Below are 27,133 nucleotides of genomic sequence, written 5' to 3' on the forward strand. Positions count from 1 at the left end.
TTATCTGGCAACCCTACCACTCTGCCCTCTGGGAATTCAGTCTTCTGGAGGAGGCAGAGGCCAAAATAAGTTATGATCAACCAGGCGTGACAGGTGGCCCATGGACTGAGCCCAGGACAGTATGGGGCACAGAGGCAAGAAAGGCCTGTTCTGCTAGGGAAATCAAGGCAGGCCACATGGAGGAGGGATCTGTACTGAGCCTTAAAGAAAGGTGGGAAGAGTATTCCAGATGGAGGGGGGACATGATCAAAGGCATAGTGGTCAAAGAACAGGTCACAGTGACAGTGGGTCAGAGTGGCTGATAAGGTAGGGAAAGGCCAGGTCATCACATCCTTGCAGACCTTGGTAAAAAGATGGGCTATTTTCTGAGGGCAGAGACTAGCTCAGTCAGATGTGCGTTGTAGAAAGGAGGCTGCTGAGGGGAGATGCGGAGCAAGACAGAGTCCTCCTCAGCCCCTGCAGGGAGGCTGGAGCAGGACTGAATCCAGAGGGAGTTGGGCAGCAGGGCCCAGTGACTAGGCCTTCTCCAAACCACTCTCCCAGCCCTCCAGAGCTCCCCGGAAGCGGGTAGGGGCGAAGAAGTCTTTGGAGTGGGGACAGGCGCTGAGAGCCCACGGTGGGTGCCGTGTCTTTCGCAGGGGAGTGAATGCCCAAACCAAGAACGGTGCCACGCCCCTGTACCTGGCGTGCCAGGAGGGCCACCTGGAGGTGACGCAGTACCTGGTGAAGGAGTGCGGCGCAGACCCGCACCTGAGCGCCCACGACGGCATGACACCGCTGCACGCTGCTGCGCAGATGGGCCACAGCCCGGTAATCGTGTGGCTGGTGAGCTCGGGGACAGGTCGGGGCGGGGCCCGAAGGACCGGGGCTTGTGCGGGACGGGGATGGAGCCAGGAGGGGCCTGGCGCCCAGCCCCCGCCCCTCTTTGCCCCGCCCCCTCCCACCCAGGTGAGCTGCACCGACGTGAGCCTGTCGGAGCAGGACAAGGACGGCGCCACGGCCATGCATTTCGCGGCGAGCCGCGGCCACGCCAAAGTGCTCAGCTGGCTCCTGCTGCACGGCGGCGAGATCTCGGCCGACCTGTGGGGCGGGACCCCGCTGCATGACGCCGCCGAGAACGGGGAGCTGGAGGTGAGGGCGGGCCGGGGCGTGGCCGGGTGAGCGCGGGAGGGGCGGGCGCCCTCTGCTGGCGATGAGCTCTCAACACAGCGTGGCTCTGGCCGCGGGTCCCGGCTTGCTGCCCGGGGTCCTCACTGCGCGCCCCTCCCTGCAGTGCTGCCAGATCCTGGTAGTTAACGGCGCGGAGCTGGACGTCCGCGACCGCGACGGGTACACGGCCGCCGACCTCTCGGACTACAACGGCCACAGCCACTGCACCCGCTACCTGCGCACCGTGGAGAACATGGTACCCACTGGGCGCCGCGTTATTTCACCCCTACCCTACCCCCACCACCCCCCAGGTGTGGGTTTTGTTGCCCCTTTTATCACGGAGAAAGCTGAGGTTCAGGGAAGTGAAGCCCTTTGCCGAGGTCACACAACCTTGTCCACGACCCCAACATGACCCAGTGACCACTGACCACTGGGGAGTGAGGGGGTGGAGGCAAAAATGTCGAGGGAAGGAAGACCAGCTTCGTCCTGATGAGAGCCAAATCTCAGAGCTACAATGACACTTCCATACCATAGGAAACAATAAAGTGCACTCACCTGCCCACAGGTATTAGCTGATTTAAGTAGGTAGTGCTTGCCTCCCCATTTCACAGGTGAGTAAACTGAGTCTTAGGAAGACCCAGGATCACAGTTATCAAGGGCTGGAGCTCAGGTGGCCTGGACCCACCTCTCCACCACTACACTTTATGTTTACTTACTGCTTGGCTACTTCATACTTGGAAACACATGTTACACTTTTAAAATTACTTTATTATGGTTACACAGCCGAGAAGTAACCCAGCGGGACTTGAGCTCAGGTGTGGATGGCTCCCAGTCCGGGGCTTTGGCACAGGAGGGAGGAAAAAGGGCTGGCTTCACAGGCATCTTCAGCCTGGCCATGAGAGGGGCTGCAAAACGAGGCTGGAGGAGAGAAGGCGGATGGCCCCCTGCCCAGAGCACTGTCTGCCCTATCTTCGAGCACACAGGGGCACCCTGGTTCTGGGAACTCCAGAGCACAGCAAGGCCCAGGGGTCAAAGACTGCAGCTGGTCCCAAGGAAGAGTTTCCTCCCAGAAAGGGCTGCCCAGAGAGAGCAGTGACCCAGCAGGTAGTGAGTGCCCTGTCGCTAGGGTATACAAGCAGGAGTGGACACTGCAGGGCATTTCTCACCAGGGTTGGGTTCCTTTCCACTGAGAGAATCTGTGATTCTGTTGGAGGGGGTTGGCACCAGCCCTCCACCACCTCCTGATGGAGGCTTCAGCTGCAGGCAAGAACAACGAATTCGGACCCCGGGAGGTACCCTGCTGAGTGCTTTATGGTGTAATCTCAGTTAATCTTCACAGTACATTAATACTAATAGTTGACACGGATGGCATTTAATGGCCACCATGCCCAGCACTTCACTAATTTTTAAAATCTTACAACCTAATGGGGCCGGCAGTCCTGTTATCCCCATTTACTACCTGAGTTTCTGTGTGTACCTACAGACTTAGAAAGGATACGTGACTTGCCCAAGGTCATGTAGCTCACAAGTGGGGGTGGTGAAATTTGAAGCCATCACCACAGGCTACAAAGCCTGTGCCCCTAACCTCTGTTATCCCTGGGCCAGGGCCAGGCACCCCAGTGCCCACTGCTGCCAGCAGTGGAAAAGAGCATTTTCAGGTTGTCCCCCGAAAGCCCAGCTCTGATGGCTCCCCTTGGCTCATGGGTTGGGCAGCAGGGCCTGGCCCCCTGAACTGGGCGGGGTGTGGAGGCCCTGATCCCCTCACCAGGCGGGCCCAGCTGCGGCAGTGACAGATCCACGCCATGGAGGACACTGGCCCAGAAAAGGCAAACACTCCCGCAGAGCCCATTACGGGGCCAATGAGCGTGGCCGCTGAGCTGTTACCTGGTGCCAGGCCTGCCTCCCGTTCCCGTTCCCGGGGGGCCTGTGACACTTCTCAGGCAGGGCGGGGGCATGGGGCAGGGAGGAGTGGGCCTCGGCAGGAGGCAGCGAGCAGCGGTCTTGCCGGCAGCAGGCCCAGCATGGGCAACGTAAGCAGGGCCCCCCCCCCCCGGCCCGTGCCCATGCGGGAGGGTCAGGCCTGGGGGCAGGGGCAGAGACAGTGGGGGGAGGGTGTCACAGGCTTGGCAGCCTGAGCTCAGGCTGACCCCCCAGCTCAGCTGGGCCACCCCGGGCCCCACCCTCTCCCCAAAGGCCCCATCAGGAGATGGGCCGGGCTGATGTTAGGATTTGCTCCAGTCCAGCAAGGAGAGATGGGGGTTGCCGGACAGGTAATGGGGGATCCATCTTTCCTGCAAGTTGTGAGGGACTGGCACCCCTCCCCTGTGCCCAGCTGCTGCCCCCGAGCCCCCTTTGCCACAGATACCCTGGAACCCGGGTCCTCTGCCTGTGGATGAGAAAGGAGAAGGCAGGTGCCGTGACTGTCCTCCCTTGGGGTCCAGCCCAGCGTCCTTTCTTCTGTCAGCCTCCCAGCCCCCTCTAGAAGGCCTGGGCCAGGGCTGGGAGTTTCCCAGGAACCCGTGGTCCTGCTGTTTGGGGGCTGGGATTGAATCTTAGCCTAAGAAGAACCCAAGAGACCCTCTGATGATGGGGAAGGGAGCCCAGAAAGGGAGGTGACTTGATCAGGGTCACACAGCCAGGGCATGCCTGAGTAGGACCCTGGCCCAGAACCTGTGCTGGACTTCGGAGCGGGGTTGCCCTGATGGCCTCCTGTCCCGCTCAGAGCGTGGAGCACCGCGTGCTGTCCCCGGATCCATCCGCTGACCTGGAGACCAAGCAGCCTGACTCAGGCATGTCCTCGCCCAATACCACCATGTCGGTCCAGCCGCCGAACTTTGACCTCAGCTCGCCCACCAGCACCCTCTCCAACTATGACTCCTGCTCCTCCAGCCACTCCAGCATCAAGGGCCGGCGCCCTCAACATGGTGAGTGGGCCTGGGAAGAAGGAGGAGGGAAGGCAGCCTAGAGCCAGACCAGTGGGCCCTGCAGGCCATCCCTGGGCCTGCTTGCCCACAGCTGACACTGGAGGCTGCCACATGTCACCAGGTGGGGACACTGGTTCTGGTGAGGACAGGTAACTCTCATGCTTGTATGTGTCCATCACAAACATACTTGAACATCCACACGTACTCTCCCACCAACAAAAGCCACACACACCCCTCACACAATTCAGCATCATTACTCACACATGCACGGAATGCTCCCCAGACCTTACACACACCTACCCACACTCAAGAGTGCACACTTATGTGTACACACAATATACAGAGATGAATGCACAACCACACATACAGAGCCACGCAGATAAACACGCACACCTACACCGCACACAGGCACACAGCCATGCATTTCCATACTGCAGACGTGCACCTGAGCACACACACAACACCCTCACACACCCTAGGTCCACAGACCAAGGCAAACACAGTCATAAATACAAAGAAGCATGTGTACACATTCACAAACATACACAGATGCACAAACAGGCAGAAGCCAGGCACTCCAGTACACACATGCTGACCGCACCCTGAGCATACGTGTCCACCCACCCGCGATGCCTGCTTCATGCCGCCAGGTGGTGGCCTGCGGAGCTGGGGGGGCACCCTGCAAAGATGGGGTGTGGCCGTCCAGACTCCTGCCACCTGCCCTAACAGATCTGCCCTGAGGAGCCACCTCTCCGCAGGCCCGTCCTGGAGCCTATGGCCCCCTGCTAGCTCTCCTCAAACTCAAGCGCAGGTCTTTCCCAATAGGTGCAGGGCTCAGGGGGGTGGGGCAGGGCTCAGGGTAAGGGTGGGCCCAGCACTGGGGGGCTGACAGTGCAGCCATGCCAAGCTGCACCCTGAGTCTGCCTCCCCCCTGTGCAGGTCATTTCCAGGAAGGAGAAGGGCTCAGTCCTAGGGGCAGCCTCTCTGCAAACTCCCAACCCCAACCTTCCTTTTCTCCCCAGGGCTTCCCAGCGCAAGAGCCGCAGAGATACAGAGCTATGTGGACATGCTGAGCGCAGAGCCGGGCCTGCCCCAGGGCAAGATGGAGGGACCCAAAGCACCTCCACCGGCACCCAGCTTCCCTCCGCCTCCCCCACCCCCAGGCACCCAACTGCCCCCACCTCCGCCAGGCTACCCAGCTCCCAAGCCCCCTGTGGGGCTACCCGCAGCTGACATCTACACACAGACTAAGAACAAACTCCGCCACGTGGAGACCGAAGCCTTCAAGAAGGAGGTAGTAAACCCTCAGCAATCTCCCTGCCTCCCAGCTCAGGAGTGGGCTGATAGGGGCAGCAGAGGCCAAGGGCTGGCCTGGCTTCTAGGTACGGGGTGGGGGTCCCCAGGCCAATGGCCTGTTCAGGAGTCGAAACTTCTGGTCAGCCCCATGGGGGCCCAGGGCTGAGCACTGGGGACAAGGAGATGCAGAAGACAAAGCCACCCCTCTTTGGGGAGTTGCAGGGCAGGGGAGGGGTGGAGCCACGCCTCTCCGGGAGCTGGGTCCTCGCCGCCTCTTGCACAGAGGGGCAGGGCGGTCATGGAGTCAGCAGAGAACGTGTGCCAACTCCTCCACACACACGTCCACATGCCCAGCTCCGGGCTTAGGTGGAGAATGGCTCCCAAGGGAGCATCTTCCAGGTGGGAGATGCCAGAGGTGTGAAGGTGAGGGCCAGGAGTGCAGTGGAGGCCAGGGGAGGGGGCACTAGCAGGACCCTCACTCCCACTGGTGGTTTGGGCTTCAGTTCCCAGGTGGGTGGAAAGCCAGTCCTGAGGTGGGAGCCTCGGGGAGAAGAAAGCTTGTGGGAAGGGGAAGGGTCCAGTGTGGGCACTCGAGTGTGAGGCGCCCAGGAGGCAGGGCCTGTCCCACCCTGGCTGGCTGAGGCTAGGGAGCCGGGGAGCAGGCAGAGAGCCAGTCTGGACAGCTCTGAGAGTTCAGGGCAGGGAGGCCCAGAGGGAGCCCTGGGGTTCTGGCCAACAGGACAGAACAAGGCTGGTCTGAGTGGGGAGGGCAGCCCGAGAGCCCAGGTGGCTGACTGGGATGGAGGCCCCCTAGGGTCCTGTGGGAGCCCTGACTTTGTAGTTCTCACTCAAGCCCAAGGCAAGCTGCTGCGGGGCCAAGCTGAGTAACCAATTCCCACAGGTGACTTGGGTCACAAGGCCACCGGGTGGGGGAGGGGAAGGACACAGATCCACAGCAATTCCCCCTGCCACCCCCACCTTCGTGCCACCTCAGAGCAGGTTCTGTCAGGTTCCCCTTTCATCTCCAGGAGGTGGAGGGGGCCCAGGAGAGGCCTGCAGGGAGCCTATGGCCAGTGGACTTTTCAGGCCAGGCCTGCGGGCCCTGCCCCAAGCCACAGGACAGGTGGCCGGGCCTGCTCCCCTCCCTTCCCTTGAGCCAGAGCACCAGGACTGCAGTCCTGTGTCCCTCCCGCATGTGTGCGTGCACAGCCGCAGGCGCTAGGCTGCTCCACAAAGGGCCCTTTGTGTGCCGCCATACCCCCTAGCCTCCCGCCCTCTGGCCAGCTTTTGCCTGACTGCAGGCCAGAGCAGGGTCCTGATTTCCACTCTGGGGGCTGCAGGGGGCGCTGAGGGGGCAGGCTGGCCCAGAAAACAAATCCTGTGGCGTCGCATTTCCTTGCAACGTGAGCTGGGTTAGGTGGGGCCTGGAGGGTCCAGGGCCACTGTGAGGTGCTTGGGCTGCTGGGTGGGGCAGGGGACAGCCCCAGCCAGGTGATTTGGCCTTTGGCCCCGCCACCCCACTTTCTTCCCTGGGCTGGGCTTAGTGGGGAGCAGCTGCCACGACGCGGGCCACCCGCAATGTCACCCGAGCCCGTCTTGCCACCCCTGAAACCCGAGGCTTGGGCGCGGGTGTCGGTGTCCCTTTACACGGACGGCGATGGTTTCCAGATGCGGGAGGGGAAGGGCGGGGGCATGACCTCCGGGGAGCCAAATATGGGGGCTTCCTGTGGTCAGGCCTGAATTTTGTCTCTGGTGGATGGAGGGCATGAGTAGGAAGGATGAAGGCTGGGGTGCTCAGCACAGAGAGGACAGAGAGAGGCTCAAAGGGACGGGGTCACATCTGGCCTGCGGGGTAGGCACAGCGGCAGAGCCTGGAGCCCCCGTGGCCTTCTCTACTGCTAGGGGGGTTCAGCCCTGGGTTGTCAGACCCTGGGCGATGTCAGGCTGACAGACCTCTTAGGCGTTCATAGGTGAGGCTGGGCGGGCGGGCTGGGCTGTAACCTGAGAGGAAGGATCAGGTAGCACAGGTGTGGAGTCCATGCCACCCCCGCTACCAGGTGCACAGCGGGGCCACCAGCACAGTCGCAGGTAGGAGCAGCCCCAGCCCCGCGCCAGGCGGCTGAGGTCCCTGGGCAAGCAGGAGCCCAGCAGAACACCGTCTCTCGAGTGGGCTTCCTCTGGGCAGGACCGCAGCAGTAGAGGGTTCACGGCAGCCTTGGGCTCATGTGGGACTGTCTGGCGGCCGGGAGTGGGGTGCGGCTGAGGCCTTAGTGGTGGCTAAGCTGGGAGCTACCCCTTCTCCGGCTCCCCCTGGCGTTTGGGCTGGGCCACCCCGCCCCTAGGCCCGCCCCTTCTAACCTCAGTGGGGGGCCCTGCACCCCTTTGCTCCTGCCCAGAACCCCTCCTTGTCGGGCCTACTGATGACCTATCCTGCCATTTCACTGAGGCCCCCATGACCCTCGCCCCATCCCCACTCTGAGAACAGGAGGGTCTGGGACCGCAGCTGGCCGCAAGCCCCCAGAGGTGAAGACCTGGGGTTGGGGGAGGGGACGTGGGAGGCCAAAGAGACAGGTGCCTTAAGCCCAGCCCGCCGGCTGTCTTCCCGCAGCTGAGCTCCCGCGACGGCCGCAGCGGGCTGCGGAGGCAGGACTCCAGCCGCAAGCCCCGCGCCTTCAGCAAGCAGCCCAGCACGGGGGACTACTACCGCCAGCTGGGCCGCTGCCCCCGGGAGCCGCTGGCCGCACACCCGGGCATGGCGCACAGCGAGGAGGTGCGTGCCTGCCAGCCCGCACCCGCCGGCCGCCCGGGACCCGGCCCGGCCGCCCGCTGCTCACTCGCTGGCCCCTCCGCTCCCCCGCAGGCGGCGCTGCTCCCCGGGAACCACGTGCACAATGGCTGCGGCGCGGACCCCAAGGTGTCCAGGGAGCTGCCCCCGCCCCCGCCGCCGCCGCCGCCGCCGCCGCCGCCCCTGCCGGAGGCCCTGAGCTCGCCGCCGCCTGCTCCGCCTCTGCCCTTCGAGGGCGCTGGCCCTGGCTGCGGGCAACGTCGCTCCTCCTCGTCCACTGGCAGTGAGTCCGCAGGTCGAGGGGTGGGGGGCGGCGCTAGCCCTGGAGGGGGAGGGAAACAGACACCACCCCCTCCCCCAGCTGCCTCTGCCCTTGTGCTTCTTCCTCTTTTATTTGATCTTTCTGCAGCCCCCACCCCAACGAGGACTTGACCCTAAGGGGAGGCTCTGAGTTGCTGTGTGGCCTGGGGCAAGTCCCCTTCCCTCTCTGGGCCTGTCTTGCATCCGTTAGAGAAGGCCTCCCAGCCCTGGTGGCTGGTGTTTCTGATGAGCTGGTGCTGGAGGGAAGCTCTGAGAAACAGAACTAGCTTCAAGGAGGCAGGGTTGCTGGCTAACCTTCTTCCTGCCCCATGTCTATCCAGTCTCTCTTCCACTCCTCACTTCTTTCTCTTATTCTCCCAAGCTAGCTACAGCCCTGAGCCCCTTCTCAGATGCATCAGGGCCTCTTCTTATCCAGATCTCCCCACTAAAGGCCCCTATCCAGCCCAGGCTTTGCTATGGGAAAAATGACCCATCATGCCCTGCTCTCCCCTCTCCCGGTGACTCCCCTGAGCATCCTTTTTAAAGAGCTAGACTGGTGACCAGGATTCCTGGGCTCCTGTTCTGAAATACGGGGCAGTCTCCTGCATGCCAGGGCTCTTGGAAGGGCCAGGAGGTGGTATCTGGGTGCTGACGCTCCAATTCAGCCTGGCGGGGGTGGTGGGGGTGCCTTGCCCACCCAGCCACTCCATGTAGGGACCATGCTTAGCGGCACCATCCAAAGCTTCATCGCCTTGACTAGGGATGCAAGGCTCCAAGCAGGGCCAGGGTAGGGCCTGCCTGGGCTCCTTGGATACCTCTGGAGCCCCAGCCCCTGTAGACCAGCTCATACGTGGTAGGAGTCCACCATCAGCTGAGCCTCCAGAAAGGCCCCCAGCTCGGGGGTCAGTGTCTTCCCTCGACAGCCTGGAGCACAGCTGAAGCTAGGACAGAAGAAAAATAGGCTCTGGGCTTCTCCAGACACCCCTTCTCAGCAGAGCCTGGGCTGGGTGCCCTCTCCCAACCCAATGCCAAGACTGAGGCCCTTGCTAGGGGGGCCAGGGCTAATGGCAGTCCTGCCCAGCCCTCGGGGGCACCAGCAATGCTGGGAATGGAGTGGACCACCCTTGTGGAGCCCCAGAGCAGCCTGAGCCAGGAAAGTTCCTCCTCTCCTGTCTGCCCTCCTCTGCACATCTCCCACCCCTCCTCCTGGCCTCCCTGGCCCTCTCTTGCTGTCCCCGCTGTCCTAGCCTCACCCCAGCACCCCCCCCTCCTAACTTCGCTGTCACTTCTCTCTCTGTCCCTAGAAGTGAGAGTCCTGAGGCACAGGAAGAGTGAGTAGCTGCGTGCGCGGCTCCTGGCTGAGGCGCGGGGGCGGGGGACAGGGCGCGCTCAGGAAAAGTGAGGCTGAAAGGGCCGGGGACCAGGGGCAGGACCAGGGGCCGGCAGGCAAGGGGTCCTGGATGCCACAGGCTCTCCCCCACCACACCCCCATGCATGCGCACTCATCCCGTGTCGGCAGCTAGTTCTGCCTAAAGCAATGAGCCAACTGCCGGCGCCTGCCCTCACCTTCCCCTACCCCGACCAACTGTGCTCTGGGATCCCCAGCCCACAGAACCCAGGAGCTGTTGGTTTGTTTTGTTCCCCCCGCTCAGCCCTGATTCCTTCCGCTGGTTCTAAAGACAATCCTCCCCAAACCCCAGTCACCTCCGCCAGTCTCGGTGGAAAATGCAAACTGTGAGCTGGGCATTTGCATGTTATCCTCCTGGCCCTTCTTCCTGGGTGCCCCATCCTCATATCCTTAGTAAGGGCTCGGCTTTCCTGAGTCCCCCAGAACTGAGCTGTGCTTTGCAGTAAGTGTGCTCCGGGCTTGCAACCAGTATGTCTGCGTGCATGTCTGTCTGTGGGTATGTGTTGGGGGGAGGGGATCAGCTGGGTTCAGGCATCCAGAGTCCCAAGTCTATAGCCATGGAAGCACAGGGTGACTCAGTCCAAGGGTCACTGGGCTTTGCTGATGCAGAGAGAGGGCCAGAGGGAGACTCCACCCTGGAGGGGCCGGGCCAGGGAACCCAGGACAAAGGTCGAGTGGCTGGCCCCAGGTAGTGTTTTGGAGCTGGGCAGTCAGTACGCTGGGCGGAGACAGTCACTAGAGTCCCCAGGGCTGGCCCAAAAGCCATCATGAACTCCCAGGGGCCTCCAGGCGGCGGCCCCACGCCCTGTGAGTAGAGCCAGGAGGATGGTGGGGCCTTGCAACCCACAAGGGAAGGACCCGCCTCTGGGATCCCAGAGAGCTGCCCTCAGGGCCGGGACCTGAGAGCTGCCCTCTGGGCCCAAGGGGAGGGGGCAGCAGAGGGGTGGGTGGGGGCGGTGGGGATGCAGGCTCCACATCCAGCCAGAGTCTCCTCTCCTGCCTCTGCACAGGCACCAAGTCTTTCAACATGATGTCCCCAACGGGTGACAACTCGGAGCTGCTGGCTGAGATTAAGGCAGGCAAGAGTCTGAAGCCGACGCCGCAGAGCAAGGGTCTGACCACGGTGTTCTCAGGCAGTGGGCAGCTGGCCTCCCAGGTAGGCGACCCGATAGACGCTCCTGTCTGGGATCCCCTCGCCCTGGCCCGTCCAGCACTCAGCCCTGCCGCTTCTCCCCGCAGCCCGATTCGCCGCTGCCGCCGGCGTCGCCTGTGCCATCATGGGCCCGGAGCCCCACCCCGCCAGCCACGGGGTCCCAGCCACTGCTCAACGGCAGCGTGGCACCTGCGCCGCCCGCCACCCCTGCGCCAGGCTTGCAGCTGGACGTGGAGGCGCTCATCCCCACTCACGACGAGCAGGGCCGGCCCATCCCCGAGTGGAAGCGCCAGGTGATGGTGCGCAAGCTGCAGCTGAAGATGCAGGAGGAAGAGGAGCAGAGGCGGAAGGTGGGCGGGATGGGGCTTCCCAGAGGGTCCGGGGGTCTGCACCTGGGCCCTGAGCCCATCCCCAGCTCCATCCCCCAACATGCCCCACCCTTTCAGTATCAGGAGGCTCCCATTACCTCTGGGAAAAAAGCAGGGTTGGACCACCTCCCTGCTTCTAGTGGCCACCACCCCCCACCCCCCCACCCCCAGCAGCCTGTCCTTTAATGAGATGGCAGTGTTTCTCAAAGTCTAATATGCCTTCAAATCGTCTGTGATCTTGTGAAAATGCCCAGTTCTGATTCAGGTGCTCTGGGTGGGGCTGGGATTCTGCACTTCCAACAAGCACCCGGGGAGGCTGACCATGCTGATCCAGGGACCACATCAGTAGACTTTTGGTCGTAGTCAGACTGGCCTGGGCTCTTTCCCTGCACTGACACTTTCCAGACACTGTTACTGAGCCTTATCCAGCCTCAGTTTTCTCATCTGTCAGAGGGGTAGACTGTCACTGGCTGGCAGGATAGTTTGCCATTGATCTGCTCAACAGATGTTCCCTGGGTGCCATCTATGTGCCACACACTGTTGTGGCCTCTGAGGATTTTCAGTGAATATATCAGGGCCTGCTCTCAAGGTGGCTGCCGGAGGGTGACGGGGCGGGGGGCGGTGGTCAACCAACAAGCAAGCACAGCACCTTAGCAGAGTGATAAGTGCCCCCGGGGAGAAAACACAGGGCAATGTGAGAGAGTGAGCAAACGGGGAGGTCCTCTGATGGGGAGGGCAGAGGTCTGGGACAGCCCTACACCGACCATCCTATTTGGATTTGGGGTGGTGTTAGGGAAGGAGAATGTGATGTCGAAAGTAGACTTGGAAGATGAGGAAGAGGTGGACAGGGGAAAGAGTAGGGCAAAGAGCGAGCAGGAAGGACGGGAGGTGTGGGAGTCAGAGTAGGCGGTGGCTCTGGGACTGTACTATCGAAGGGGCGGAGCTGGAGATGTCAGTGGAGGTCAGGTCACTAAGGCCTGGCCTTGAAGAAAATGGACTTTCTCCTGGAGCAGTGGAAAGTCTGGGGGTGGGGTCCAGCAGAGAAGTAGCATCATCATATTTGTATGTGGAAAATGGACTGTAGTGGGCCAGGATGAATTGGGAGGCCTGTGAGGAGATGAGGGCAGCTCCCCAGCCCCTCAAGGCTGGAAAAGCCCGGCACTGCAAGTGAGGAATAGATGAGACTCTAAGAGGTGCCTGGCAAGCCTAGCTCTACACATGGTACTATTATTCCAGGAGTGAGGAGGGGTGGGAATAGGAGTGGAAGCCCCAGCTTCAGCCTCTTTAAGAGCCTCTCATCCAGCAGTAAAACTGACAGCATGGACAGGGAGAGTTTGGGCTGCAGGGAAGTTAGATTAGGGGTCATCTGTCTGGGGTGAGGAGAGGCCTCGCTGGGATCTGGCAGATCTTGGACAGGGAGGGAGAGGGCTGCCGTGTGTCGCAGCTTCAACGCCTTTTGCATGTTCCTTCTGTGGTGTAATGAGCGACCAAGCCAGGTGTGGAGACCCCATCTGCCGGCCCTGCCTCTGCAACAGCGCCCAAAGATCGGCTCTGTCCCCGCCAGCGACCAACGTGGACACTGCCCAGCTCCTGGAGCGGCTGCCTGGGCCGAGGCCTCGCCCCAGTGTAATCGCCTGATGGCCAGGCGCAGCCCGACCCTGCAAACGCAGCCCCGCGGAGCCATTACACCACCCGGGACATGCAAAGGGCGCCCCCGGCGGCCGCTGCGGGAGCCGGGCCTGAGGGAGACGCACCTCCCTCCCCTCTCTTGTCTTCCCCGCCTTAGCTGATGGCCGCCAGCTCGTGCTGCTACCCCCGCGAGGGCTGGAGGTACTCCCGCGAGCACAACGGCATCCTTGGGCCCTTCGGCGAACTCATGACCGAGGACGACATCCTCCGCATCGAGCAGCAAATCGAGAACCTGCAAGTGCTGCACAAGGCTCAGAAGCTGGAGGCGCGCCTGGTGCAGCTGGAGCTGGAGCTGGAGCAGCTGCTGCCCATCTCGGCTGCCCTGTCGGCGCCGCGTTTCACCGTCGACCCGCGCCGAATGCACGGCCGCGCCGCCAGCCTGCCCGCCTGGTGCAGCAAGATCTCCACGCTGCTCAAGAGCATGGCCACGCTGCTGGCCGCGCTGGGCGGACGGCCGGCGCACTTGGCCGAACTACTGGCCGCGGACACAGGCCAGCCGCTAGCGCCGCTGTCGGACGCCCCCTGGCGGCCTGGCCCGCTCTGTTTGGGCCGCTCGCATTCGCTCAGCTGGTGCCGCGAGGCCGTGGCGCGCGAGATCTTCGAGTGCGGCGTCTCGGTGCAGCACCTCCGCGCCACCTACGAGCGGCACGCCCAGGGCCCGGCCCCCGCGCGCGGCCAGCGCCGAAAGCTGTCTCTGCCCGCCGGCGCCCCGGGCTGCGAACCTATCCTCGAAGAGGACTATGTGGCGGCTGGCCCCGGCAAGTCTATCGCCGCCGGAGCCGCCAACGGCCTGCCGGCCGCAGGGGAGCCTCTGGGCGTCCTGGGCCCGCCCGAGGCGCCGGGCCGCCAGGCGGCGCTGCCCGAGCTCGGACAGCCGGCGCGCAGGCCGTCGTTCTCCACCGAGCTGTGCGGCGTCCAGGACTACATTGACATGCGCAAGGAGCGCATCGTCCACCTCTTCTTGGAGCACTGGCGCAAGTGGACCTTCCGCGGCCCCGGGCGCCATGCCCAGGTGCGCCTGCGCAGACTGCTGCCCCGCGTGGTGGCCGCCGGCGCCCGCCCAGGCCCCGAGGCCGCGGACGCTCCCCCGCCGCCGGCGGGCGACGGCCCGGACGAGCGGCTGTTGCGCCTGCTGAAGCAGCGGCAGGTGGTGGGCAAGCTGCTGGGCCACTGGCGGAGCCTGCTGCGGCGGGAGCCGGCTCCCCAGCCCCGCGGCCCCGGTCTGGCGCATGGCTTGTACTGGCCCGAGCACTTTCTTCCGCCCCTCGACGGCGGCGCGCCCCCGAGCTACGACAGCCTCACCCTCGACCTTTTCATGCTCGGCTATTTCCAGCTGCTCGAAATGGGCCTGACCCGCCAGGAGCGCAAGTTCCGCCACCTGCTGTGCTATGAGATGTTCGACCGGCTGGGCAGCTACCCATGGGAGCTCATCCGTCTTTTCCACCGCGTGGTGCTCGAGGAGGTGGAGGCCGGCCGGCGCGACTGGAGCGACGGCTTCGAGGACCTCAGGCGCCAGTTCTTCGGAGATACTCCGGAGGCTGAGCCAGCCCAGGAGGAGGAGGTGGAGGAACAAGAGGAAGGGACAGAAGAGGAGAGGGAGCCAACCGAAGAGGCCACTCCAGCTCAGAGGGGGGACTGGCCAGAGGGGCAGCCTGAGGCCCCCTCCCCTGCGCCACATCCCCCACCCCCACCAGCCGAGCCTCCGCCTACGTCGGACCCTCCTAGTTATGAAGCCCCTGTCGAAGATCCCCTGGAGCTGGTATCTGAGATGGGCGAGTTCAGCAATGAGGATATCTGCCGATATATTGACCGCAGCTTCTCCTTCTGGAAGGAGAAGGAGGCAGAGCTTTTTGACATCTGAGCTGTAGAATTCGGAATTTACCCTCAATCTCAGCCTGGGCCTCCAGAGGCCAGAAGCTGGCAGGAAGAAGCTCGGACAGGATGGATGAATGGCCTTGAAAAACCCAGAGTGTCCAGGACCAGGCTGCCTCAGCCTTTGAGATCCCATCGTGGCCAGATGTGGGGCGTTGGCCAGAATGGGCAGGGCATGGAGCGGGTCAAACCAGGTGTCCCCCTCTGGGTCTGCAGCGTTTCCTGGCTCTGAGTGGAGCCAGGTGGAAGCAGCAGCCCCTCTGAGTGAGGGACTGTGGGTCCCCCTTGGAGCAGTGTGGCTCTTCCTCGCTTTGGTTTTTCACTGGCTTTCACAGCTACCTCTTAGGCTCGGGTCGAGGGAGCCTTGTACGCAGTGTTCATGTGACGTGTGCAGGCCCTTTCTCCTCTGTAATATGCAAGTAATAAATGTCTTTGCTGTAAGCCGCCTGTATTGGATGCCCCTCCCCACATTATTGCAGCTGCACAGTTGTAGAGCTGGTGTCTGCCCCCCGCGGATAGGACAGGCGTGGGCCAGAAGGTCCTTCCCAGAACCAGGGGCCAGTCTGAGCCTCTCTGAGCTCGCAGGATCTGTGGGGGCCCAAGTACGAGTTTGCCTAGAGATTTCATGTCATGGGCCTGGGGCCATCTGTCCACCTACTGTATTTGGGGACTCTCCTCCTCTGCTCCTCTCCTACACCTCTTACACTCAGCTTTGACCTCTCTGGCACTGCCTCTGGGACACAGGGGCCTGAGTTTGGTGTCTTCTCCCATTTACCCTATAGAACAGCATCAAAAGTTTCTCTTCCTGTGACACATCTGTGTCCTGTTGTCCTGGACTCATGAAGGCCCCCTGGGTGGGGATGCACTCCCTCCAGCCCCCATCACCCAGCCCACGCTGGCCCTGAAGCTTTGTGCTGTGTTTCAGGACGAGGAGGAGGAGGCCTGGCTGGCCAGCATGCCTGCCTGGAGGCGGGACATCCTGCGGAAGAAGCTAGAAGAGGAGAGGTGAGCTGGGGGAGATGTGGGGCTTGGCCAGGTGTCTTGATTGTGTCCCTGAGATGGTGGCACCAACTAACGCTGTCTCTTTTTCCTTCCAGGGAGCAGAAGCGGTGAGTGTGGGGCTGGGTTCCACCTGTGTCCCCTCCCCCACCCAGAGTCCTTTTGCCCCTTCACCCAACCCATCCCCTTGTCACTCAGCTCTGTTAGCCCAGCCTCTTTGCTCCCAATAATGGCACAAGACCCCCTCCCCCAATAACTTAGCCACTGTCCCCCAGAGTCCAGCTTTTACACTGTAATAACCTTGTCCCCAATTTGCCAGCCCCCATCTCCCAGTAACCTAATCTTTCTCCCTGCAGTTAACCCAACCTTAGTATCCATAATCTAGAGCATCTGTCCCTGAAAACTTTAGTTTCTGCCCCTAGTCTGGCAGTGTCCAAGAGATGTATAATTTGAGCCATGTATATAACGTTTTCTAGCAGCCACAGTGAAAGAAAAAAACATATGGGTGAACTTAATGGTATATTTTATTTAACAAAGTATATATCAAAATTCAATCATATGTTTAATATATAATTATAAAATTATTAGAGATATTTTACATTCTTCTTTAAAACTAAATCTGTGGGATGTGTGCATTTTACATCTACAGTGCAGCTCAATCCTAACATTCAAATGCTTAATCGCCACATATACTTAGTGGCAACCTCAGCAGTGCAGACCTTACCATGTTCTAATGACCCGTCCCTATGTACCCAGCCCCTGTCTCCCAGTAATGTGGTCCCTCTGCCCCGCAGCAGCCCCACCCCAGTCCCCAGTAACTCAGGTCCTAGCCCCAATAATTTTCTCCCCTGCCCAAGGAACACCCCCTCTCCAACCTTTGCCACACTGTGACCCAGCCCGTTTCCAGTAACAGCCCCAGCCAGCAATAACCCAGCCAGCTCACCCAGCCATGTGTCCCCCAGTGACTGATCCACCCCAGTCAAGCCCCTCTGTCCGCAGCAATCCTGCCCACGTGCCTCCTAACCCAAACCATGTCCCTAATCACCTAGCCCTTCTGTCCCTCCAAGCCACTGCCCTGCCCACCACTAACTAGTCCCCCTGTCCTCAGCAACCCAGCCCCTGCCCTCAGTAACCCATTCCTTGCCAACAGTGACCCTTCACGGTGCCCCCTCTCACCCTTGCCCCGGGTTCTGCCCCTTCCCCCACGTCTAGGAAAGAGGAGGAGCGAAAGAAGCAGGAGGAGATGCAGCGGGAGAAAGAGCAGTCGGAGAAGCTGCGAACGCTCGGCTACGACGAGAGCAAGCTGGCGCCCTGGCAGCGACAGATCATCCTGAAGAAGGGGGACATCGCTAAGTACTAGATGCCGCCCTCTGCTCGCAGCCTCGCGAGCTTCGGGGGTCCCCAGCCCCCGCCCTGGCCTACCCGGCCCGGGCGGAGGGGCTGGGAGCCGCGCCGCCCTTCCCTCCCGCGCTGGAACCCTTCTTGACCCCTTTTCCCCGGACCCCCGCATCCCTAGCCCCGGCGAGCTGGAGCGCGCCCGCCGCCGCAGTCGCCCAGAAAAAGTGCCCGAGCTGTTGACGCAAAAACATGCTGCTTATTTGCATGCCTACTTACATACATTTGCATGCTCGTTGAATGTCAAAGTGAGCAGAGCTCTCCCCGGCCCCGTGGGTGGTGACTTTTCCTGCGGAGCGCGCGCCCGGCTGCCGCCCCCTCCCTCGCACCCCGGAACCCGCGTCGCTGGCGCATCCTGCATCCTGGGCGGAGGCAGGCCCCGCGCTCCGGGAAGGGGTTTTCCTCCCTCTCTGACCCAGATTTGCGCCCGGCCCAGACCCGGCCGCATTTCCCATCCCCGCCGAGGATTTCCTTTCAGTCATTTGTTTACCAGAAACGATGAAAACTGCAAACTGCCCGTGAGGACAGAGTTGCGGCTCTGGGCGCCCCACCTCTGCCCCCACCCACCTCCAGTTAAGTCTGCGCGCCGTCCCCAGCCAGGCCCCGCACTCCCCCGACCCTTTCACTGCCCTGGTGGAGTGAGTGGAGGATGAAGGACCCTGAACCTGTCTCCAACCGCTGCCTCCTTGGTCCCCGCGCCCCTGCCATCTCACACCCCTATTAAAGCTCTCTCAGCCGCCCGGGTCTCAAGTTCACTCTCGCTCACAGTCACCGCGACTTCCTCTCCTCGGGGTAACTGGCCCACAGCAGTTTGGGAGGGGCAGGCTTGGGCTAAGGGCCACACTGGTCTCCACCGTGGGTGGACTGTGCGGTGGCAAGACTTCTGGCTGTTTCGACGCCCTCAGGAAACCAAGCCTGGGCCATTTAACACTCCTAGCCCCGTGGAAACACCAAGCAGCAGCTTTTCTTCATAGATTTAATACCAAGATCTCAGCCAAACTCGGGCCGAGAAACAGCTGAGCAATCTCTAGATCCCCTCCTGATATGTGTCTTTGATGCTTCCTCGCCTGAACTGGAGCCCTGGGGGCGCGCAAGGGTGAGGCTGGCCGGCGCTGCTACGCAGAGCCATGCCAGGGGCTTAATAAATGACATAAAATGTCTACACGCATAAGTAACCGTACTTAGGGCTTCTGCAAGGGCCACCAGAGCCTCGGGGTGGGGGTGGTCTCCAGCATCACGGGCCCCGCTGCAAGCGACTCCGCAGGTCCTCGGCGCAGCCGTCCAGGCCCATGCGCTCCAGAGCCGCGTAGACGGCGCCCAAGCCCGCGGGCTGTTGCTGGCGCCAGCGCTTGAGCATCTCGTATTGCTGGTCGCGGAAGCGGCCGACCTCCACCTCCACCGCCTCGATCTCCGCCTCGCGCAGCCCCAGCGTGCGCACGAACTCCTTCCAGCGCCGCGCGGGCACCGCGTCCATCACGTCGTAGAGTTGTGGGCCGGGCTGGAGCATGGTGGCCGCCGAGCCTGCAGGGGGCGTGGGCGGAGGCGGCGGCGGGCCTGCGGGCGGCCGGAGAGAGCCAATGGGGAACCCGGGGTGGGGCCGGGGCAGGGGCCGGGCCGAGGCGGGCAGGGAGGTTCGCCTGGTCAGTTAGGGGATAGGAAGTGGGCAAGTGGTGCTTCAGGAAACCACAGCTTCTCACCTTTACTTGGGAGAATGGGGCCAAGGCCTCAGGCCACTGAAATCCCTTACCAAGAGCTCTGCTGGGCAGCTGGTCCCAGGACCAAGTCACCTCCGGGCAGGGCGCCTCCTGGGTCTGGGGAGGGCCAGAGGTCCAGCTGTTGCCTACCAACTGGACGGTGCAGACCTTCTCACTGCTGCTGGGTGGTGCCAGAAAGGTGTGGGCACTGTCGGAGGGTGAGACGTGGGTGGCCTGGAAGCCAAAAGAAGACCCAGGTCAGCCCTGTTTGCCTAGCAAGGCCCCTTTGCCGGGGTCTCTGGCCAGGAGGGGCATCCCTGGCTCAGTCAGCAAACATCCCCCGGTGCCACCTTCCCCAGTCCGCCGGGCTCTCTCACTGTGACCCAGTGGAAGAACTCTTTCCTCTGCCTGCAATGTCCTGCCCCTGATGCCCTCTCCTTGTTCCCCCAACCCTGGCAGTGGCCTCCCCAGGGTGGCACTCCTACTGAACTGTTGGATCCTGTTCACCCGTCTGGACCTGGGTCAACTGAGAGCCACTTGAGGACTGGCACTGAGCTGTTCTTGCTCGCTTGTAACTCAGCACAGGTGTGCCTTAGGTCCGCTCTGTGCTCACCATCGGGCCACAAGTTATAACAAGGCCCAATCTCTCAGCTCCAGAAGGCTGGCTCACTCTTCCTAGAACACTACTGAGATTCTTACCTGCAGGGAGGTCAGGGCCTCTGTCCCCGCTTTGTCTGCTGAGAGAGACAAAGAGTGTAATCAGCAACCAGGCAAAGCTCCTGAACTGGGGTACTGGGCCAGCTCCTCTTGGGTTCCTCTGTACTCCACTCCCAGCACTCCTGCCTCAGTTTCCCCTCTGCATCAGGGCTGTGGCTCTGGCTATCCATCCTGACCCCAGGCCCCCAGAAACACGTGTGCGCGCATGTGTGTATGCTTACCAGGAAATTTGGGTTTGCAAGGCCGGCAGCGGCGATACGTGTAGGTCAGGGTGGCACCAAGCAGGAGTGGGACCACCAGGCCTGCCAGTAGCACCTGGACCCAGAACACTGAAAGAGTAGCTGGTGGGTGGTGGGTGGTGGCCATCCCCCAATCTCCCCTTGGCTCCTCCCAGCTCTCCCCTTGCATTTCCAGCCCACCACCTACTCTGCCTCCAGCCACAGACAGCCACACAGGGCTCAGGACAGCTCCCAAGGGTGCTCCTGCAAGGGGAGGGGATGGGGTGGAGGGTGAGGGAGTAAACACCAGGAGGGGCGACTCGGGACTGCCTGACATCTCCATCCTGGAGCCCCTTCCCTCCTGAGAACCTTGCTCCACCCAAGAATGTTCTTGAAGTACTGCTGCAATGTCACTGGTGTCCCGAGTAACAACCACTACTTATTGACCTTCTTCTAGACTAGAATGAGGGGCACTAGAATGTCAGCTCTGGGATCTGCCTATTTTGTTCCCCCAGCACCTAGAACGGTGTCCAGAAATGGCAGACACTCAGTAAAGACATGGTGAGCAGATGGGTGAGTGAAGTTAATCACCCCTTAAATTATCATCCTGGGCAGAGCTTACTAACATCCCCAGGTTCAGATGTGGGAGCCACAGATGGGAGCAATGGAGTAACTTGCCCAGAATCCCTCAGAGAACAAGGGGCAGGTCCTGAATCTCAGCCAAGTTGTCTTTTGGGTTTTTGTTTGTTTGTTTGTTTTCATATTCTTTTTCATTAAAGGTTATTAGAAGATATTGAATATGGTTTCCTGCACTATACGGAAGAAATTTTTAATCTATTTTTATATATAGTAGTTAATATTTACGAATCTCAAACTCCCAAGTTTATCCCTTCCTCAGCCCAAGTTTCCAAACTATTAACGTGGCTGGCTGTGTCAGTAACATATCCTATCCTTACTGTATGACTGGAGGGATTAGTAAAGGAAAGTAAGGCAAAAAGCGAGACATGCCCACTGATTTATCCGGCATAAGGTGAATTCAGATTTCTCTTTCCCATCCAGTGTTTACCTGAAGTGGGACCCACCCACCACAGGGCCAAGCTCCCTCCTCCCTGCCCCTCGGCCCCAACTCTGCTCTCAGCCTCCCTCCCCCCAGCCCAGGGCAGCCAGGAAGTTACGTGGGACAGGACACACAGCTGTTCCCATATTCATAAAAGCCAGGCAGGCAGGTCCCACATTGGGTGTCTCTGCTGGAACCTGTGGTCCAAGAGATGGTGTGGGTCAGGATGGGAAGGGGAGGCAGGGACGGGGCTGTGGAAGTAGACAGTCCGGAATGGAGGTACTCACAGGGCACCCGCACGTGGCGATGCAGGGCCCCGCAGTCTGTGCACGGGCGGCAGCGGAAGGGAGAGCCGTGGAGGCACCGGCTGACGACGCACTCCGTGAACCAGCCGGGCTTGCAGCCACAGTGGGTGTCCGCCACCGCGGAGCAGTTCTTCAGGGCCACCTGGGGGGCTGGCAGGGGTTGGGGAGACCAGGAAAGCAGAGGCTGTCAGAGCTAGAGACCCCACAGAGAGGCGGGACAGGTGCCCCAGAGAACGGAGATGGGGAGACCTGAGACAGGGCCACCCCCAAAGTAAGAGAAGTGTGGGGATAGCCCCAGACCAGAGGCTGGGGCACGTACAGACAGGAAGGTCACCGGGATGCGAGGGCAAGAAGGCGTTCTGGGGTAGGATCAGGGCAGAGGGCCCTCCCACTCAAAGGTTAGACTCAAGCCACTTTCTTCAGAAAGACCCTGGCGGGGAATGTATAGCTCAGTAGTACAGTGTGTGCTTACCACACATGAGGTCCTGGGTTCAATCCCCAGTACCGCCATCAAATAAATAAATAAACCTGATTACCTCCCTTCTCCCGAAAAAAAAAATTAATTAAAAAAAAAGGAATACCCCGGCCAGGGCCTGTCCTCAGGAGCCCCCATCCCAGCACTAGGCAGCCCCTCACCCTGCTCATCACAGGCCTGGCAGCGTGCACAGCGGGTCTCATGGTGGTTCTCCCAGGCCAGGAAGGTGCCCTGGGGGCACGGGAGGCAGGTGGCAGCACCACAAGCCTCCGTGCAGGGGGCCTTCAGGTAGTGCCCTGGGGAACCCAGACTGGGGTCAGACAGTCAAAGGGGGCTCCCACCTTCCCCTCCCTCCTTCCTATCTCTGGCTCCTACTTCCCTTCCAGCCTCCCCTCACCCCACCCCTGGCCTTCCTACCACTACTCCCCCCAACCTGACCCCCACCTCCCCACCTCCCACCCCCATCCCCAGTTTGCCCTCACTTGCCCCCAAGTTCCTCCCACCCCTCAGCCACTCACCTGCTGGACAGCCCCTGCAACAGACCAGACCATTCCTCTCGTGGGAGTTGTGGCCACAGTCACACCTGGGGCTGGGAGTGCTGGCCTGGCCCTGGGTACCCAGCAGCAGGAGGAGGAGAGCCTGGGGGGCGCGTGCTGCTGGCTCTCAGCCTGGCTGCCCCGGCGGGGGCCTCCCCTACCCACCTACCCAGACTCCCCCACTTCAGAGGCCCCGGTCTTTGCCCTCAGAGCAGCCCCTTCTCAGGTTCCCGAGCAGGGGTGCCCACGGGTGGGGGGTGAGACTAACTTCCTTCCCCCTGTTTACAGACCAGGCTTCAGAGAAGAGTACAGGTTCCTGCCATCCCCTCTCGGGTTTCCCCTCCACCAGGCGAGGAATCAGGCAGCCCCACACCCCCATGTTTTTTGTCAGGAGGGAAGCCCTGATCTTCCTCTCCCTGAAGCCCCCAGACCCCTCTGGCCCCTGAGATGGTGTTTCCTCTCAGCGGAAGGGCTCCGCCCCGGCTGAGCCTCTAACTAGGTCAGAAGGGGCCCCCCTCCACCCGCCGCCTCCCCGAGCAGAGACTCACCCCTCCGCATCCCCTTCCTCTGCAGGGACCCAGGCCCAGACAAGGCTCTGGGTCGTGCCCCCAAGTCCCCACTCACCGCAGCCACCACTGCCGCACTTCCCCCCGGCCGCGGCTCCATGGCCTCGGGGCGCCACGCTGGGCCCTCCAACCACGCTGGGCCCTCCAGCGGGGCTTCCCCATCTGCTGGCACCCCGCAGGGCCCGCCCTGCCACGCAGCCTCCAAGAGCCCGCCTCAGGGGTGGGGGCCAGGGTGGGGCCACCCTTCCCAGGGAAGAGAGGCCACACATGAGTAGCTCACCTGAGGCAGCTGGTGGACAGGGCACACATAGGACAGGGCTGCATCAGGGTCCCCACGCCTGGGTTCTAGCTTCAGCCCGGAGACCACCACTTCAGAGTGACGTGACCTCCCCTCTCTGGGTCTCAGAGCCCTCCCTCAACCAGGAGGGGTTGGGCCAGAAGCACCCAGGTGGGAGACCCCCCCCTCCCTGGACACTGCGTGGCGCTGCGCTGGAGGGAGGTCCTAGGGAGCACGCTCAGGAGAGTCTGAGACATGTGGCCCACCCTGGCATAAGCTCACAGGGGTAGCCCAGGGTAGGGCCCTCGTGGGGGAGGGCACATTGTTGGGGGGCCTCTAATGGTGGACCTCATGGCTGTGGCAGGAGACAGGGGCTGATCTTGGGAGTACTGGTCAGGTGATCTCTGCCCCATTCATTCATTTCTGCTTCCCAGTCTCTTCCAGCGCTGCCCCAGCACAGAGGGTGGAGCAGGAGTACAGGAGGGCACTCAAGTGCGCCTAAGTCCAGAAAAGGGGAGGTTCCAAAAGCAAAGGACTCTTTCCAGGGGAGTATATACAAGTCTTTATAAAAGAATCAAAAGCTCAATAAATATGCAACTTTATACAGAGCCCAACCCAAACCTGGGGTGGCCTTCGGGACTGGGAGGGAGGGAGGGGGTGAGGGCAGGGAATGTCCCATTTGGGGCCAGATGAGGGTGGAGGTGGGAAGGGCTGCCGGGGATCCCAGCCCTGGAGCCCAGCCTAGAGGATTGGAGCTGATGACTTCAGGGAATATGGGGCAAGGGACCCTGCCTCGGCTGGGGGCAGGGAGAAGGAGGCAGGCAGGTTAGTGAAGGTGGCAGCTGTAAGGGGTTCTGGGCCTGGGCCTCTGCTGAGCCCCCTCCACTTCCATCCAGTCTGGCAAAGTGCAAATTGGGCCCCGGGGGTGGTGGCAGGGGTCCTGCCCGGCACTCTGGCTCGTGCACACATAAGGCAGCAGCTGCAGCAGGGGCCGGCACACCCCGGGAGGCACGCTGTCTGCTGTCCCTTGGTTAGTGGCACCCTTAGGGGCCTCCCTCTGCTCAGACCTCCCTGCAGGGTAGAGGAGGGGAGAGACAGTCCTTCCTTGGCTAATGGCATTCAGAGGGGCTTTAGCCACCCTCTCCTCCCCACCGGAATCCTCAGGCCCCTTCACCACTGCCCACCATGGACATCCTCACCGAGGTGCTCGGCAGGTCTCAGGCTCCCTATCCCTTCCCCAAATGCCACCTGCTCCCAGCCATGACAGTGCCCCAACCACTCCCAGGACTCAGTGTCCCCACTGCCAGCACTGAGCCACCAGTCCTCCACCCTAGGCCAGGCCACTCACGAGGCAGTGAGGGTGGAGTTAAGCAGCAAAGTGGTTCTGATTCGGTAGAGCTGGGCCAACGTCAGCTTCCTGTGCTGAGCAGAGATCCCCGGTGGGGGCTCAGGCTGGACCCTGGGCAAGGCCCCCAAGGGCAGCTCTCTGCTCCTCCTGATGGGTCCTTCAGGCATCCCACCTGGGCAGCTGGCTCCACCATACAGCTCTGACAGCCTGGAGCCACTGCCAAGGCCTGGTGTGCCCTGGTAATCCCAGCTGGGCCCAGCTTCCTGAGAGGAGCCCTGAGTCCTGGTGCCAGCGGCAGGAACAGCCAGGCAGAGTTCTGACAGGCTGCGGCTGGGGGCTGGGGGCGCTCCACGGGTGGCGGCCCCTGACAGCAGCTGGAGGAGGCTGGCCTCGGATTTGGACTTGAGCAGGTGGGGCAGACAGGGCAGCAGCTGGACAGGAGTGCGGCGGCGGAGGCGGGGTGAGGGTGGGGGTGAAGGACCTTGTGTTAACTCTGGGGGCTGGGGTGCTGGCTCCACCAAAGGGGCTGGGGCCACAAAATCCTGCAGGGAGGTGGGGGAGAGGGTGCCATAGGCAGAGTCCATGGAGCAGGAGCGGCCATCCACTGGGCCTAGGGGCAACAGGTCGCTGGTGGGCGTGACAGATGAGGCAGTGGTGCTCAGAGAGGTCTCGTCTGACTGGGAGCTGAAGGGGCCACCCTCGAACTCGGGAGAGGACAGCATCTCCCCAGGCTCCACCACCACCATGGCCAGGGTCTCCGTGGAGCCGTCCGAGGCACTGTGGGACCAGGAGGGGAGTCAGCCCAGCCAAAGGACCTAGACGGCCTGGTGCAGCCCCGCGCTGGGCCATGCGGAGGTCTGCGGCCTCTGCCTTCCTGGAGCTCGAGGCTCAGAGATAGCCAGCAGGTAGCACACGTGCCCACAACACAGACATCAGTAATGGTGTCAGTCATGACCTTGGCACTCTCCTGCTGTACAGAGTCTTAGAACCTTCAGCTCAGCTCCAGGCAGCTACCACCAGGGGATCAGAGTTGGCACTCAAGTTAAAAAGTGTTTACCATCCTCGCCCCTGGTCTCCAATGTGAGACAGCCCCCACCCGCACTGAGTTCATATCATGGAGCTGTTCAGAGGAAGGGGACATGATGGGGCCCTTCCCAGTGTTAGTGACCTTGGGGTCAGGAGTCCTGGGCTGGAGTCCCTGCCCTCTCTGGCCTGCTGGGTGGTCCCAGGCAAACATACCAGTGCTGGGAGTCAGGGCTGCTGCTGCTTTTGCGCAGGATGGTAGGGGAGCTGGCAGCTGAAGTGCTGCTCTCTCCTCCTTCCTCCTCATCTTCATCCTCCTCCTCCTCCTGCTCATCCTCCTCCTCTTCTAGGCTCTGCAGCTGCTGCTGGCCGCCTGGGTGCTCCTGTGCGCGCAGCTGCTGCAGCTGGTTCTACAGGTGGGGGCGCATGGGGACAGGACGGGTGGTGAGCAGCAACCCCCACCAGGCCACCCTGGCTGCCTGCCTGCCCACTGCTCTGCCCTCACCTGGGCATTGTAAATGGCATCCACCCAGCCACGGCACAAGGCCTGGCCGCTGGCCTGGAACGTGTAGGCACCCACAGCGCTGTGGAACTCATTCAGGTAGATGAGGAGGAAGGAGCCTGTCAGGAAGGGCTCGCATCAGTATCGGCTGAGACCATGTCCCCTGCCCATCACAGGCCCTGCCCAGGGGCACAGGGTCGGGCGCCTCACCAGGGTCCCGAAGCTCCCTACACACAATCTTGTCCACCAGCAGTGGCGGCCTGATGACCTTGGTCCTCTCGGCCTTCTTCACTGCCTTGGTCACCAACAACAGGTCCGTGAAGAGGAAGCAGTACACATCCATCTGTGGGGGGATGGGTGGGCAGGGAGAGCAGAAGCCAGAGATCAGGGGCCTTAGGCAGGGACCCTCAGCCTGTCTGTGCAACGCCTTCCCTCCCCCTGCCATGAACCAGAGAGTAAAGTCAAAACGAAGAGCCAGACGATTCTCTTTCATTGAGCTGTATAGTCTGCTTGTGACTTATTTCAGTTAAGTTTACATTAAAGAGGAAGAAGGAGGTGATTTTAAAATCATGATTTGCAGGCTCTGGGTTACATAGTGCCTGAAAACTTCCAGCTCAGTAGCAAGACTCTGGGCTGTTCCTGCTCACGGAAGGTGCCCCCTCCCAGGCACCTGATGGGCTGTGACCCTGTTGCTGTATTTGTTGAGTTAACTGCAGCACGTAATCATCCCTCATATGATCGTAAAGTCACTAGTTCTTGAATTGCCACCCAAGTGACTGGGCTGCTAAGAACCACTGACTGGGGGCCCAGGGTTCCGAGGAAAGGGCGGTCCAAACCCAGAGGGCAGGAGCGGGTGGGGTAAGGGCCCTGGGTGTGGGCTGGCCCCTAGGGTCACCTTGCTGTCCTTCCCCTCCTTCATCCTCAGGCTCCCTTCCAGCAACAGCTGTCGTGTCTCCTCAGGGGAAGCGCCAGGGATGGGCGCTGTCAGGTCCAGATGCAGGAATTCCTTCAGGAGCTGGGGGGGGGGGCAGGTGTAGAAGAGGTCAGGTCTGACTCCTCATCTCAGCTAGGAGTCCT

The 27,133-nt window shown here is 61.6% G+C and overlaps 3 protein-coding genes across 19 annotated transcripts in view; 1 reads left to right on the forward strand and 2 right to left on the reverse strand.

The window, feature by feature from the left end:
• Nucleotides 1-18,078, forward strand: part of ESPN (espin) — a 30,103-nt gene extending 12,025 nt beyond the window's left edge. Inside the window, exons 3-15 of one of the 10 annotated variants that reach the window (XM_032495076.1) lie at nt 639-825; nt 949-1,131; nt 1,274-1,405; nt 3,872-4,073; nt 5,096-5,367; nt 7,978-8,139; nt 8,230-8,437; nt 9,759-9,785; nt 10,873-11,018; nt 11,102-11,365; nt 15,870-15,949; nt 16,042-16,053; nt 17,156-18,078. In XM_032495076.1, coding sequence (XP_032350967.1) covers nt 639-825; nt 949-1,131; nt 1,274-1,405; nt 3,872-4,073; nt 5,096-5,367; nt 7,978-8,139; nt 8,230-8,437; nt 9,759-9,785; nt 10,873-11,018; nt 11,102-11,365; nt 15,870-15,949; nt 16,042-16,053; nt 17,156-17,303 — 2,023 coding nt within the window. In that variant the 3' untranslated portion in view covers nt 17,304-18,078. Of the gene's footprint in view, nt 1-638; nt 1,132-1,273; nt 1,406-3,871; nt 4,074-5,095; nt 5,368-7,119; nt 7,893-7,977; nt 8,438-9,758; nt 9,786-9,810; nt 10,670-10,872; nt 11,019-11,101; nt 11,366-13,169; nt 15,386-15,869; nt 15,950-16,041; nt 16,054-17,155 lie in introns of those variants that run through there. The other 9 variants (XM_032495074.1, XM_032495077.1, XM_032495075.1 and 6 more) reach the window with 9 other exon arrangements.
• Nucleotides 18,079-18,300: 222 nt separating this feature from the next.
• TNFRSF25 (TNF receptor superfamily member 25) lies at nt 18,301-23,006 on the reverse strand. Its single transcript, XM_032494791.1, has 10 exons — nt 22,889-23,006; nt 22,323-22,466; nt 21,966-22,100; nt 21,312-21,479; nt 21,143-21,221; nt 20,176-20,231; nt 19,971-20,078; nt 19,732-19,769; nt 19,086-19,266; nt 18,301-18,892 (listed from the first exon to the last, which is right to left on the reverse strand). The coding sequence occupies exons 1-10, from the start codon at nt 23,004-23,006 to the stop codon at nt 18,573-18,575; spliced, it is 1,347 nt and encodes a 448-aa protein (XP_032350682.1). The 3' UTR covers nt 18,301-18,572.
• A 715-nt stretch (nt 23,007-23,721) lies between these two features.
• The window catches only part of PLEKHG5 (pleckstrin homology and RhoGEF domain containing G5), a 45,838-nt gene continuing 42,426 nt past the window's right edge, over nt 23,722-27,133 (reverse strand). For 6 of the 8 annotated variants that reach the window (XM_032495081.1, XM_032495085.1, XM_032495084.1 and 3 more), the window contains 6 exons: nt 26,952-27,071; nt 26,267-26,399; nt 26,060-26,175; nt 25,771-25,964; nt 24,532-25,308; nt 23,722-24,254 (listed from right to left, as the gene is read on the reverse strand). In XM_032495081.1, the coding sequence (XP_032350972.1) occupies nt 24,245-24,254; nt 24,532-25,308; nt 25,771-25,964; nt 26,060-26,175; nt 26,267-26,399; nt 26,952-27,071 (1,350 nt within the window). In that variant the 3' untranslated portion in view covers nt 23,722-24,244. Of the gene's footprint in view, nt 25,309-25,770; nt 25,965-26,059; nt 26,176-26,266; nt 26,400-26,951; nt 27,072-27,133 lie in introns of all 8 variants that reach the window. The other 2 variants (XM_032495080.1, XM_032495083.1) reach the window with 1 other exon arrangement.

Source organism: Camelus ferus, chromosome 13, assembly GCF_009834535.1.
Source record: "Camelus ferus isolate YT-003-E chromosome 13, BCGSAC_Cfer_1.0, whole genome shotgun sequence".
Lineage (NCBI taxonomy): Eukaryota > Metazoa > Chordata > Mammalia > Artiodactyla > Camelidae > Camelus > Camelus ferus.